General features: G+C 36.0%; 3 protein-coding genes across 4 annotated transcripts; 2 read left to right on the plus strand and 1 right to left on the minus strand.

The window, feature by feature from the left end:
* Positions 1 to 14: 14 nt before the first annotated feature.
* LOC119071264 lies at positions 15 to 4,827 on the plus strand. Its single transcript, XM_037176121.1, has 5 exons — positions 15 to 245; positions 1,802 to 2,152; positions 2,211 to 2,429; positions 2,499 to 2,663; positions 4,710 to 4,827. Exons 1-5 carry the CDS (start codon positions 42 to 44, stop codon positions 4,758 to 4,760), a joined length of 990 nt encoding a protein of 329 aa, XP_037032016.1. The 5' UTR covers positions 15 to 41; the 3' UTR covers positions 4,761 to 4,827.
* On the minus strand, positions 4,793 to 8,156 carry LOC119071211 (facilitated trehalose transporter Tret1-like). Of its 2 annotated transcripts, none has more exons than XM_037176007.1 (4): positions 8,019 to 8,156; positions 6,623 to 6,805; positions 6,442 to 6,481; positions 4,793 to 6,373 (listed from the first exon to the last, which is right to left on the minus strand). In XM_037176007.1, exons 2-4 carry the CDS (start codon positions 6,791 to 6,793, stop codon positions 5,139 to 5,141), a joined length of 1,446 nt encoding a protein of 481 aa, XP_037031902.1. In that variant the 5' UTR covers positions 6,794 to 6,805; positions 8,019 to 8,156; the 3' UTR covers positions 4,793 to 5,138. The 2 variants fall into 2 exon arrangements, with proteins under 2 accessions (XP_037031902.1, XP_037031901.1); XM_037176006.1 differs by lacking the exon at positions 8,019 to 8,156 and adding an exon at positions 7,079 to 7,264.
* A 4,269-nt stretch (positions 8,157 to 12,425) lies between these two features.
* LOC119071226 (sialin-like) lies at positions 12,426 to 14,407 on the plus strand. The gene is made up of 7 exons (XM_037176042.1): positions 12,426 to 12,664; positions 12,725 to 13,258; positions 13,320 to 13,445; positions 13,498 to 13,654; positions 13,722 to 13,920; positions 13,984 to 14,026; positions 14,089 to 14,407. The coding sequence occupies exons 1-7, from the start codon at positions 12,533 to 12,535 to the stop codon at positions 14,275 to 14,277; spliced, it is 1,380 nt and encodes a 459-aa protein (XP_037031937.1). The 5' UTR covers positions 12,426 to 12,532; the 3' UTR covers positions 14,278 to 14,407.
* The last annotated feature ends 62 nt before the right edge of the window (positions 14,408 to 14,469 follow it).

Below are 14,469 nucleotides of genomic sequence, written 5' to 3' on the forward strand. Positions count from 1 at the left end.
AACCTTAGGTTTTTTGCTTCGTTGTACATTTTTTTATTGTGATGTTGGGACTAGGAAATTTACGGAAGAAATTTGCAGTGCCTAAGATTGTCGATAAGCCAAATCAGTTTTTCATCATGGTCGAAGGAATATGTTTATTTACCTACATACTGGTTTTAATTCACATGGTTCTGACGAAGCAGAATGTACTCGGAAATATAATGAATAGTTCGATACATTGCAACGACAATAACAGGAATCAAAAGGTAATTCAAAAACCTTTTTGCAGACGACGCAACGGCTAAACCACCTGTTATTTATAACGACGACAAAAATAAAGAACGAGTTCTGTATACGCAGAAATATACGTTTTGATGCAGAAATATGCAGTTAAAACAAATGAAGTAAATAGTATGTTGTGTTACAAGTATTGTAATGTTGATTTTTTCAGCACTAGACCCAAGTTTTCCACCCAAGTTTTCCACTAGACCCACGAGCGGAGCGAGTAAGGAAAATTGGGTCGTGTGCTGAAAAAATCTCATTACAATACGTGTAACACATCATGCTTTGTGCCAACCGAGAATTGAAATAGACAAATGCACAAAAATTCAGAATTTTCATTGTAAACAATCACTCTTCGAATTTGATCGATCACGTTGCTTTGCATTTTTTTAAAACGAATGCTGTAATAACTCATACGAATTTCATTTCAACACTGCTTTGAGTGTTGTAATATCACATCAAACGGGTGCTGAAATAAGTCACTTTACAATACTGAAATGAGTGCTGAAAAGAGTCGTATTTCAATTCTCGGTGGCACAATAGTATGTTGTGTTACAAGTATTGTAATGTTGATTTTTTCAGCACTAGACCCAAGTTTTCCTTACGAGCGGAGCGAGTAAGGAAAATTGGGTCGTGTGCTGAAAAAATCTCATTACAATACGTGTAACACATCATGCTTTGTGCCAACCGAGAATTGAAATAGACAAATGCACAAAAATTCAGAATTTTCATTGTAAACAATCACTCTTCGAGTGTTGTAATTTTGGACATTTCAATCTAGTTATCGATATTGAAATCCGTCGTATTTCAATTCTCGGTGGCACAAATAATCTTTTTCAGCACACGACCCAATTTTCCTTACTCGCTCCGCTCGTAAGGAAAACTTGGGTCTAGTGCTGAAAAAATCAACATTACAATACTTGTAACACAACATACTATTGTGCCACCGAGAATTGAAATACGACGGATTTCAATATCGATAACTAGATTGAAATGTCCAAAATTACAACACCCGTTTTCAAAGATTATTTGTGCCACCGAGAATTGAAATACGACGGATTTCAATATCGATAACTAGATTGAAATATCCAAAATTACAACACCCGTTTTCATGGCTTATTACAACACTCAAACCAGTGTTGAAATGAAATTCGTATGAGTTATTACAGCATTCGTTTTAAAAAAATGCAAAGCAACGTGATCGATCAAATTCGAAGAGTGATTGTTTACAATGAAAATTCTGAATTTTTGTGCATTTGTCTATTTCAATTCTCGGTTGGCACAAAGCATGATGTGTTACACGTATTGTAATGAGATTTTTTCAGCACACGACCCAATTTTCCTTACTCGCTCCGCTCGTAAGGAAAACTTGGGTCTAGTGCTGAAAAAATCAACATTACAATACTTGTAACACAACATACTATTTCAATCTGTTAAAAATACTTTCACAAATTACGTAATAGATTCAATAACTGTACTCTTGCTGTCTGTGAAATGTTAGCCGATATATATGTGTTATACCCAATCAATTTCTTTTAAGTTTCGGACAACTGCCATCTTTCTACATCTATTGGCAATATTATCATGTTTTGCCCATCTATATGCAGACACATTTTATGGCCATGCAACATTCATCAATTTAATTCGTACGAATGCTGGGAAATTCTACTACGGTTTCCATTGTAGAGAAACTGATCATCCGTTAATGGAATCGGAAATTTCGCCTTTCACAATTTCTTTCACTTTATTATTCTTGATTGTGAAAATTTTTCTTCGTTTATCGAGTCATTTTACCGAATTGTCGTTCTACATTGGAGCCATTGCTATTGGTCTAACTATAAAAGATTTTCTGAACTTACTTTTGCATAATCAGTATCTTCCTATTCAGAAGGTAGGATTTAGAAAAACCAATGGTTCAGGTTTGGTCAATAAATTCAAAATTTCTTCAGATTGTTCAATGCTACGATGACATGAAACTATTAATTGAACAGATTAATTCAATTTGCGGCAGTTTCATCGTAATCGTGTTCGTAGCAAGTATTCCCCATTTTGCTCGAGATAGTATCGCAATATTTGATGCAGCCGAATGGTGGTTAATTTTGGACTACATGCAGTATGCCATTCTTTATCTGGCATCTTTAACATATGCAGCAGAGGCAACCAACAACGTAAGACCACTAAATGTGAATAATTAATATCGCACCTTCAAAAGGTTAAATTGGTACCCAAATCTGCAGATGAGCCAGTTTACGAAATATTTGTCCAACTGCACTAAGAATGTTAAATCCATGACAGACCCGGACAAACTGGCGGTGATTTTTCTGGAAATTCAGTCTGTTAGATATCCCATTGGATTAGAAGGATATGGATTCTTTACAGTCACATATAAGTTTTTGGGAAGTGTGAGTACTAAACATAGATTAGTTTTGGTTTGAACAATCATATCATTTTTGTTTAATACAACATATCTAGGCATGTTCGATAATTCATTCGATTGATAAAATATCGATTACTTCCTGAGAATCGATTATCGATATTTTCAAAAAATCGACATCAATCGAATGTTTTATCGACAACCGATTAATATCGACTGATAATAGTAAATAATATCGCTTGATACTGCGATAAATATTGATGAAAATTCGATCAGTCGATATTGATCGATTATCTATTAATCATTCGATTGATATTGTAATTGTATCGATTATTTGTAAATTTTATCATATTTAGATTGATGATATTTTTCAGTGAACATGTCTAAACATATCTCCAATGATCTGGGTTAATTCTGAAAGGACTTTTTCTAGTTTAGTTAGTCAAGTTTCGAGTTAGTCCTCGATTTGATCTATGACATATCGTACTCTCAACATTTATCTACTCTTGAGAAAAAGAAGTAATAGATTTCATGATTCTGGCTTCCACTCTGTATTTGATTCAGAAACTTTTCTGCAGAGAAAATTTATGATTGCGGGAACTCGAATCATAAAACTTTGTGACATATTTCTGGTCAAGACAGCCCCGTACGAAGTACAAAGGGGCTCATAGGATTACGATGCCGTGTGCAATTGATGGAATTCGATGCAGACAGTAAGGGCAAAGTGTTTGCCTATGTTCATAGCTGACGAATCCGCAATAAAAATTCTGGCTGTCTGTCACGTCGATATCTTGAGTAAATTAAATCCGATTTCAAAAATGTTAGTCGAAATAGTGAGGCTAAGTTCGAAGATGGGCTGATGTGCATATTCGGGTCGGCCCTTCGTGAGTTAGGTGATTTAAGGTCTTTTGGTGATATTTATGACAAAATAAACGATGTAAATGTAAATGACACGGCAAATGACAGGTTCTGTTGCGCAATTTCTAAGATGTACACATTTCATAATAATTTTACTTTAACTACATTAACGGGCTTACTCAATAGGCTTTCGGTCAAAGTAGGGTGACAGACGCACTAGGGTCACGTTATGCAATAGATATACGGGTTTGTACGGAGTGCAGTCGCAGCAAACGCTTCGACGGTTCTGATGGCTCGTTTTAAATCGGTTTTTTACTGTGAAGCCATGATGGCTCATTTTTTTTTGCCAAATGGAGAGAAATGGAGATCTGGTTGTGTTCTACATTTTTCACCATTTGACCAAAAATTGAGCCATCATGGCTTCACGGTAAAAATTCGATTTATGATTCTCACTTTTAATTTTGAAACTATTGACTATCAGAATAGCATTCAAAAGCAAACTTTCTTTGTAACGATATTTAGAACACCTTTTTCTATCAAATACTTTCTGACATGAGATTTGTAAGGGGGTTTTCATACGTAATTTATGAACGGCCTCTAAAATATAACAGGATGATTGAGTTTAGAAAAAACGTTGTACCATAAAATTGGAACTGTCCAGGTCCTTGTGTTGAAAAAAATCGCTACGTCCCTCGCTACGTCCGCATTAAATACTTTAAGAGTTACTTGGTTCCATGTTGTTCGCATGAAAAGTGGTGGAACTTTTTACGGAAAATGGAAAATTGTTTTTTTTTCAGGCAGAAAATCCATTTAGATAGAATAAGCCTTTTCTTGTTCTGTTCTGGAAAGTATGGTAAATTACCGAAATTTAATGGAAGATTTTTTTTTAGCAGATATTACGGTATTACGGTTCCCCTAAAAAGGGTCCCGGAATTTTTGGGATGTGACAGACGATTTTTCGTATGAAAATTGCAATTTACTTTTACGAAAGCTTTTTCGTTTGAAATTAAATTTTATTGGTACCGTTCCTCGATGAAAATATTTTTGTGACTGTTTATGAGACAGTTTTAGAGACTAGACATTTCTTAATTGGCTAACATCAAGTCATCAGAAGTCAGTTCCGAAAAATAAATAACGTCTTCATGGTCCACTGTCTTCCCTATCCCAGAACTGTAGAACTGCAGGGAATTCAGACTATTATTCTGGTTTGCTACAGGTTTTCAGCATTTTCGTGACATATACCCTCATTTTGCTACAACTTCAATGAACAACCGTTGGACAAAAAATTCGCAAAAATGATTAAAAATATTAATTTTTATTCTTTTAACTTTGGTAGGTGTACCAATAAGGTAAGAAAAAATACAATTGAAAAACTTTTCTGATTTTGAAATGTAACTTACGACAAAGATTGCACAAAAAGTTTGATTATCTTAGATATTCTTGCATTTTTTCATGTGATTAAAAACATGTTTAATACCAAAATATATTTACGCACAGAAATATTTAAAAAAAAAAAAGCTTTTGACTTTAGGAATAATTTTGCCTTCAATAAACTTACTTCATTTATCACATCTGAAACAATTCACACATTGAGGTAATGTCCACATAAAAAACAACGTTTCTACCTTCAAAGTCACAACACAATCTATCTCTCATCATTAACACTGACGGTCACATCTGTATCCTCATCAGACGATGAGGAATTTCCAGTTCCACCCAACATTGTTTGGATTTCAGCTAACGATTTTCCTTTAGTCTCTGGTACTACAAAGAAGACAAACACAGTTCCAAGGATAGAAAAACCACTAAGCAGAAAGAACGTCGGTCCGATTCCAATCGCTGTTTGAATATTCGAAAATGTTTTTGTAACAACGAATGCAAAGATCCAGCTAAATGCTCCAGCTGCGGATCCACCGATACCTTTTATATCAGAAGCAAATAGTTCGCCAACCATTAACCATGGAATTGGTCCGAAGCCCAGTGAAAACACAATGATATACAAACAGAGTGCGAAGACCGGAAGCCAGCCCAAGTTCTCGACACTTGCAGGATCTTCGCTGTACAAATAGAAGTAAACGCCGAGAAGAATCTTCGATATAGCCATTACCGAGATCGAAATTAATAGAAGCACCCGACGTCCCGTTTTGTCAACAATCATCGAAGCGACGAACGTTGCAACTACCTGCATAATGCCAATTAATATTGTTGCCAATTCGGTTTTGATATCAATGTGGGCAGCGTCGAAAATGAATCCAGTGTAGAAGATCACAATATTGATTCCGCTCAATTGCAAGAAGAACATCAATCCCACGATAATTATCAAGGCTTTGACTGTAGCACGTCGTTTGAGTGCCGTTAAAATGGAAATGCGATTGTTGATGTCGGCCTCGTGTTGGCTTTGCAATTCGTTCAATTCATGATTGTAGTCGTAGTGTTCCCCTCTAAGCCACTTCAGAGACTTAATCGCATCTTCACTACGATTCTTTGATACTAAGTACAACGGAGACTCCGGCATAAAAACAAAAGCTGCAGCGAAAGCTAGAGGTAACACTCCACAAATAATACTGAATGTAAATACGTTCAGATCATATCCAACGGCATAAACAAATAGTATTCCGGTTGTCACCATTAATTGAAAAAAACTGCCCAATGCGCCTCGAATTTCCTTTTCAGCTATTTCGCCAATGTACATTGGAGCGACCACAAAGAATGCACCGCCAGATATTCCGAGTAATATTCTGCCGACTAGCAACATAGCAACACTATTTGCCCAACAAACAAGCGCCCAACCGACAGTAAATGGAACCACTAAGCCTAACATCGTATTTTTCCTGCCGAAGAACGTTATTATTGTTCCAATTATGGCACACGAAAAGGCAGCTGAAACGAAAAGAAAACGACGACAACTAAGAGATGATGTTCTACGATAAGATTGTTTTGTAAATTACCTCCTAATGTTATTGTCGAACCGACCCATGACCATTCTTCCTGTGGATATGAAAAGTTAGTCGGTTATTCTCACGCGCCAAAAAGCAAATTGCAACGAAATGGAAAGTTAGTTTATTTCCCATGTCGTGCAGTACGGTAATGTAATGAAAATTTCACTGTATAAGTAACGTGTAAACTTACATCGTTAATGGGAAAACCGTATTCTGTTTGGTTTGTGAGGCGAACCTGAGCTGGAGAACTCCAACCAAAAACGGCACCAGCAGATAGCGCACCGCCCATAGCTATAAGGGCTGCAATGTACTGTGTAATCCTTCTGGCATTCTGATGTCCCTTCTCTGGAACAGCTTCCATTTCACTGGATCTCTACGAGTTAAAGAAAATATCTTTTCATTCATTCTTTTTAACGAATTAAGCGGAATGCTACGAACGAGTGACCAACACGCAACACATCATCAGAGTACTTATGTCTGGTAAACTTTAGACATGCAAATTGTATGTGAGCAAAACAGGTTTCCAGTTACAGGTTCCTTTTCCCATTTACGACTATTTAGGACTCGGAATGACTAACATCCCAGTAATAATTAATTCTACATGTTCTCAGGGAATGAGTTTGATACAGGTATTGCAAGTACTTACTTCCGGCTCTCCTCCGAGAAGCCTATCCCGTTCTGTATATTCCATCATCTCAACAAGACTTATCAACAATGGGCTTGAAAATGACTACAATGAACGTAGTAAAATGAGTCACTGAATCAATATTGTGATAAAATGTTGTTTTTGTTGGCTGCGCGTTCCATACACAACAAACTGTTCGTTTACAAAACAAATAACAGCTGATTCTCCACAAAAATGTGATATCGCGGATGCGTTGCGCTCCGCTGTGGTGAATTGTGGTGAAGAGGAAATTTCAAATTTTTTCTCCAAAGTAGGAAAGTAAATGAAAGTATTCAAGTATGACTGATTGTTAGATTTGTTTTACATGCTTCTGGTTTTTCTAAATGACTTTAAATTGTATTTACTGATGGATTTTCATTGTATTGTCGTTTGACATATCACTGGGCTTCGGCCTGTTTTTTAATCGTTAAACTATTAAAATAATGAGATGAGATGTATGGCCGTAGTGGAAGTTCAATCACGTTGTCGTAAAGATTCATTCATAAAATGATTCGATCACAAAAATAATGAAGACATATAATTCGTCTAACAAAATGTTAATGGACTTGAACGTGGCCAATTTTCAAACACATTTCTGTCACGAGACTTTCATTTAGAAATTCTGAGACAGGTGTGAAGGTCAAAAAACGATTATCGCGAACTACGCCTCTGTTGTATCTTTCCAATCAACCGTTTGTTCGCTTTATACACTCTGTCGGGTCGCATTGTTAGTGATTAGCCGTTTCCTCTCTTATAATGACATCGCGAATACCAATATAACATGTAATCATGATGTGAACATTTCAAATTGACGTAAAAATTCATTGTTCATAATGTCCAGCGTATATATGTAATATATAGTATATATACTACTCATTCAACAATACTGTGTTATAATTCCGACAATCTCAATCGAACTTACGTTTCGAACTTACGATATTGCAACTTTAAAATAATTTTGGTAACACCGATGGGCAACACTTTCTCTTCAATATATTTGTTTAATTTAAATTCCAACTGATTTTTTTTCGAAATGTTTTTATTTCAACCAACAACGTTCAACTGAATGTGTTGTGAATTTCTGTTGCCGATTGAACCATAAAAATAATTTTTCTGCCTCTTAAAATTTGTTTACCTTATCATATATATATATATACTCTCTATGACTCGATTAAAAAGCATATCATTCCAAAGAGATTGTGAATAGAGCCGTCAAACTGAAAATTATTAAATGTCCCCGATGAAACGATGATATGAACTATCTGTTTATTATGTCTGATAAACTGTATATAGTGAGGATTATCATTACAACAGAAAATAATTAGCCCGGTTTTTTTTATTGTAAAAACTGTTTTGTGAAATATATTAGTTTACAGAAACAAAAATTTGTTCGACTACTATGCAGGGCTTGTTCAACGGAATAAAAATAATTCTACAGAAAGAAATGTGAAATTCGACATGTTTTCTAATCTGGGAGTTGTTATGCGTTGCAACGGTCGAATGCTGCAAGTGGTATGTGCACATTGGGAGATGATTTTAAGGGGTTAGATGAAGTTTTTTATATCTTAAAAAATATTTAATTGTAATTGTTTGAAATAATTACAAAACTTCGAAATAAAAAATCTAGATTTTCACTTGTTTAAACAAATTTTGTGTAGAATCAACAAACCACCACAACAACTCCTAAAACACAAAACATAACTTTTCTCTCACCATAGACGGAAAGTTTCTGCGAATAAAGCTATATCATAGCACTCGATAAAAACACGACAAAACCGAGCGTTTGTTTTCACAGCAATAATATGCAACTTAACGCTCTAGAAAACATCTCTTTGGTAGACCGGGTTATAATAATATATCCTTTGTCACACTTTTTCTCCGTCCAATATGAAAAATATACTTTTCGCAATTCCGGGCCATAATCATCACCTTGTCATAACCATAATCATCACACGACGTCTTTTCGACCTCGGCTTCGCCTCGGGTCGACAATCGACATCTAGTGCGAAAAAATACATTCATACCTACCTTGGTAGATAGATAACTAATTCAAACCACGGACTAAAAGTCTTTTTTAGCGAATTCGATTCACACGCTTCTCACACGCTAAAAAAGACTTTTAGTCCTACGTTCGAAATGTACTATTCATTCTATTGAACTAGCAATCGGCTCAATACTTAATTACAGAATATTTGAACGCCCCCTAATGTGTGTATGATCTGATAAAAATGTAAATCAAATTTAATCTCCACATAATCCGCCGTGTATTTAAATAATTGCACTAACTTTTATTTTATGTTATCGTTTTTCTTACATTTTGTTACAACATTTGTGAGGTTTCAACATTTGTGTGTAATTTCGATTTCACGGTCACTAGAAAAACTTATGTTCATTCACAACTATTGTTGTAAAATGAGATGTTTACAAAATTGCGCGCATTGAGTGTAATGATATGCATATACGGTTGGAAAGAATTGAAACAGCTTCTTATATTGTTGAGGAGAAGAACAAATACATTGTAAATTTGATAAATGAGACCAACGTACTTCGTATATTTTTGAAACGACTAGTCATCTGTTGTTGGCTAGGCAATTTGCCTAAGGCAAAAATACTTCAGTCAATTGATTCGTGGAAATATTTTGTCATAATTTTCTTCGATTGATTGCTACAGTCGCCGTTAGTGAAATGTGGACATGAATCTGCTTCAGATGTCTTTCACCTGTATAAACAAAAGTGCTTATGTGTCTTTATAGGGATGAAATAGTTAAAAGCACGTGCGTGGCAGTGGTAAAACAGTATAAAGATGTGTAAGCAATTCTGTTTGTATGAGTGGGACCAGGTGAAAAAAACAGCTGAAGCAAATTACCAAAGGGGACGTGACCCATTAAAAAAGAAAAAGGAATTTACATTAACAATATTTTTAATTAATCCACTGTGAGCAACACAGACAGAACCGTTGGACACAACATCATTCCAAATAACATAACACACCAAAGTTCACAGAAGGTACCGAGTTATCAGTTTTATCACAAAAGTATCAATCAAAACTTGTTTTGGTATTATATTTGGAAGCCCTCGTAACACTGGGCATTTCTGCAAAATATTTTTTTGGTCGCTCGTCGCCGATACGGCACAGGCCTTAGAATATTCAATATTAAGAGTGATATCGCGAAATCTTCGAACAATTTGTATGGAGGACAAATTCAACGTATCTGGATTTTTGTCGAGTATGGTACCCATCGAATCCTTGCTTCATTACGAGTTCAACGAGGTATATCTCGTATCTCTCGGAATTGTCGTTTTCGTGGTAGAGCTGTTTGAAAAATCGGTGGTTTTCAGGTGGAAATTTTTCCACACAGATTATCTCGGGTAATAAAGAGTCGACTTCGTTCAAATTTTAGGGGATTGTAGTGCTAGACTAGACCGATCACATAAGCTACCAAATACGTCGGGCTTTTGGCTGTACTGGCTTCAGTGATTGTATTGAGAAAAATTTTCTCTGACTACTAACGGGTGCGCGCATCAGCAAACCTAACGGTTTAGGGTTCCATTAGAAGGCTTAGCCTCGGTACATCCTAAAAATATAAAAACTTGAGCTGGAGGGACTATTGGCATTAAGAGATGTCACCTATTACTCCATAGAAATTTTGACCGGTTTGTCGACCACTTTCATTTTTTTCACCTTAAATGTAATTTACACAGTTCCTTGGTACCTCAGCTTTCCAATGATAATTTTCCTGACTTTACTTCTTACATAAAATGTGAAATTTGTTGACTTTTATGAAGCAGCCAAGTTTGTGGTTGGTTGGATGCGTGTGATAAATGCTCCTAGGACCCTGGGCTACATTATGGAACAGTTTGCTGTGCAAAGAAAACTAAATTCACATGAGAGCGAGGGGTAACTCACTTCTAGATTAAATGGATTTAATGGATTAAATGGAATAAAAATTGGATTAAATGGATTAAATACGAAAAAACTTCATTTTACAAAATACTGTAAAATACGAGCTGGTGATCGTGCAAATCTATTTTTCGCAATTACTTCACAAATTTTTCAGGTGGGTAGCCTAATTATTTCGGTAAAACTAAACAAATTTTTTTGGATTAAATGGATTAAATGGATTTAATGGATTAAATGGAAGTGCGTCACCCCTCGCATGAGAGCGAGTCACCGAAGTACCCGATGGTCACATTTTACCAAAAATTCTCGTTTTCTTTTTCTATAAATGGAGAATTAAAAGAAAAATATTGTTTTTCCGATTGTTATACAGAGAATTGCACTAAATATGTAATCACCGAAAAGATTGTTTGCTTATTAGCTTTCATCGCAATACATATTCTTTGAAATTGGTTCTATGATTAAATGGTTTAGAAAATAGTAGAGAAACTCTGCTTATTATTGTTTTTGTCAAAGTATCTGTATAACAATCGGAAAAACAATATTTTTCATTGTAATTCTCCATTTATAGAAAAAGAAAACGAGAATTTTTGGTAAAATGTGACCATCGGGTACTTCGGTGACTCGCTTTCATGTGAATTTAGTTTAGCACTACAATCCCCTAAAATTTGAACGAAGTCGACCCTTCATTACCACAGATAATCAGGATGAAAAAATTTCCACCCGAAAACCACCGATTTTTCAAACAGCTCTACCACGAAAACGACAATTCCGAGAGATGCGAGATATACCTCGTTGAACTCGTAATGAAGCAAGGATTCGATGGGTACCATACTCGTCAAAAATCCGGATGGCATGGCATCGCCGATTGCTCGAAGATTTCGCGATATCACTCTTAATATGATCTTTGACAAACGCACTTGGACACCTGCCGATACACGGGAAAAGTTGAAAAATGTTTTCTATGGATGATTTTCACTTACACTAATATAAACGAAGACCCTTGATCGATTTGGATTGAATCGGTCTCATAGACGCCTTTTATCAGGGGACCATGTAGATTGATTTTCTGCCCTGTGTCTTAAACATTTTGACACTTTATTTTTTCCATACAATTTTGGACCCCCCAGAGCTCGTCGTTGTCGATATCAGATGAATGGCCATCCGTTAAAGGTTAGTAAATCGTTTATCGAAATCGAAAGTAAGTCTGTATGGTGGGCGATCGTACAAATCTAATTCTAAATTCAGGTTTGACAAAACGTAATCTGAGTCTAGCCACAACCAAATCAGGTTTCTATTTTAACTTTATCAATTTACATCAAAAATGAATAAAACGATCGTTTATATAGTTTACAAAAACATCAATGGCACCAACAACCAATAGATTGATATTATTTAATGCTCACCAATATTTGTTTTTTCGGTGTCGTATTAGCGACAAGTCTTCCTCAGTTTATGCGAGCAACTATTCGCATTGTGTTGATTTTCTTAATTAAAAATTTGAATTCCTAAAAGTGAATTTGCACCTCATTTTAACGATGAGGTACGTAATTGCTTCAATGATATGTCTCGGCTGTATGATAAACAACGTGGTAAGGGGGAATATGTCGATCATAATTTTGGCTATGACGAAACCACTTTACAACACAACATCGGAAGCACTGCCTGATGTAATTTAATTTCAATAACAGTATAACAGAATAACACATTTGGATCGTTCCATAATGTAGTACGGTCCTCGATATGCATGGTCCGCATATGAGCAAAGTTTAGTAATTGGTTCATATTTTTGGGGAGGTACCGTGACGATGTTCATTGCCGGAATATTTGCTGAACGGTATGGTGCACGGAAAGTGATTGGACTTGGTATAATAGTTGCTGCGATACTATCTGGAGTAGCACCAGTAGCAGCAAATTATCTCTGGTTATCAATTGTAGTTCGGTTTTGTAGTGGAATGGCAATGGCAACGGTATCTCCATCTATGCAGGCTCTCATTTCGAACTGGGCCCCACCAGAAGAGAAAGGCAAGTTTTTGTCAGCGTATTTGGCTAACGGTATTGGTACCGTCATAGATTGGTCCATTTCCGGTTATATAATCAAATACCTCGGATGGGACTACGCATTTTATGTAGTCGTCCTTATACTTGGCATATACGCAGTAGCATGGTACGGTATTGTCTACGATTCGCCAAAGAAGCATCCTTACATATCAACAGAAGAGAAGGAATTCATTTTGAGTAAAGTGAAGATGACATCAGTGAAGGTACATACACAGACAACGAGATAACATCGAGAAATTAGTCAATATCACTTATTCCGAACAGAAACCTTGGCCACCTATTAAATCTATGATGATCTCAGTGCCATTTTGGGCTCTAGTTATCTTCCATTCTGGAATTTTATTTGCGCAATTCATCTTTCTAACAGCTGCACCCAAATATCTGAGTGAAGTACGCAACTTTGGAATTTTGTTGATATTAAATTCATTTGGATCAATTCAAGGTTCATCATTTCGATATAGCAACAACGGGGCTTCTTAGTAGCATTCCTTATCTTGCAAGATTCATATTTGGAATTGGCTTCGGATTTCTTGGCGATTATATGTTCAAAAATCAAGTACTCAGTTCGAAATCCATACGAAAGGGTTTTGCAGTATGCTGTAAGTGTATACCTGAAATATATTTACCGGACCCTGCGTTGACTACGAAACTGCGCGAAACTTTTAGCCCATATTCTACCGGCATGCTTCCTCGTTGGCCTTATGTTTGTCGACAATCGACCTTACGTTAGTATTACGTTTATATCACTGGCACTGGGTTTTTCTGGTGCAATATCGATCACCTCTATGCAAAATCCACATGATCTTTCACCTAACTTTGCCACAACTATTTTCGCGTTCATACACACAGTTGGATCAGCATCGGGGTATGTATATCGTTCGATTTTGTAGTACTTTTTTGAAGTAAAGTTAATTCCACTCTACTACAGCTTTATTGCTCCCTTGGTCATCGCCCATTTTACAAAGATAAAGGTATGCCTAGTTTATAGAAGTCGATTTTATCATAATCATATGCAATGTGCCAAAATTTTTAGAGTTCTGACGAAGAGTGGCAGTACGTATTTCTAATTGGAGCCGCTACGCTCGTCGCCAGCGCTATAATTTTTATTGTGTTTGGTCGTGTGACTGTTCAGAAATGGAACAAAATCGATAATGAGAAGACGGAAATGAAATTATTAAGTCCATTAGCACCATTGGCTAAATTTGAAAAAGCCAAACTATAGTTCTATTACGGCTGTGTCAGATGACTGCTCAATGGGCAGAGTATCATTCTATATAACGTAAAAAGCATAATACGCTCTAATGATATTTTTGATAAGATTATGAAATAAACAAGATGAGACAAACAAAAAAGCGGTCGTAGTGCCATATAAATGAAATGATGGAAACCTTCTGTTATTATTATCATTACCTGC

The sequence above is a fragment of the Bradysia coprophila genome (genome assembly GCF_014529535.1).
Source record: "Bradysia coprophila strain Holo2 chromosome IV unlocalized genomic scaffold, BU_Bcop_v1 contig_144, whole genome shotgun sequence".
Lineage (NCBI taxonomy): Eukaryota > Metazoa > Arthropoda > Insecta > Diptera > Sciaridae > Bradysia > Bradysia coprophila.

What these genes read in the sequence shown, in the direction of transcription:
- LOC119071264 (XM_037176121.1), top strand. Translation starts at nt 42, where the DNA reads ATGTTGGGACTAGGAAATTTACGGAAGAAATTTGCAGTGCCTAAGATT. An exon ending in ACAATAACAGGAATCAAAAG is followed by an intron (nt 246 to 1,801) that starts GTAATTCAAAAA and finishes ATTTCTTTTAAG; the next exon opens with TTTCGGACAACTGCCATCTT. An exon ending in AGTATCTTCCTATTCAGAAG is followed by an intron (nt 2,153 to 2,210) that starts GTAGGATTTAGA and finishes AAATTTCTTCAG; the next exon opens with ATTGTTCAATGCTACGATGA.
- LOC119071211 (XM_037176006.1), bottom strand. Translation starts at nt 7,126, where the DNA reads ATGATGGAATATACAGAACGGGATAGGCTTCTCGGAGGAGAGCCGGAA. An exon ending in ACGGTTTTCCCATTAACGAT is followed by an intron (nt 6,482 to 6,622) that starts GTAAGTTTACAC and finishes TCATATCCACAG; the next exon opens with GAAGAATGGTCATGGGTCGG. An exon ending in TTCGACAATAACATTAGGAG is followed by an intron (nt 6,374 to 6,441) that starts GTAATTTACAAA and finishes TTTTCGTTTCAG; the next exon opens with CTGCCTTTTCGTGTGCCATA.
- LOC119071226 (XM_037176042.1), top strand. Translation starts at nt 12,533, where the DNA reads ATGAGGTACGTAATTGCTTCAATGATATGTCTCGGCTGTATGATAAAC. An exon ending in CATCGGAAGCACTGCCTGAT is followed by an intron (nt 12,665 to 12,724) that starts GTAATTTAATTT and finishes TCCATAATGTAG; the next exon opens with TACGGTCCTCGATATGCATG. An exon ending in CCCATTTTACAAAGATAAAG is followed by an intron (nt 14,027 to 14,088) that starts GTATGCCTAGTT and finishes CAAAATTTTTAG; the next exon opens with AGTTCTGACGAAGAGTGGCA.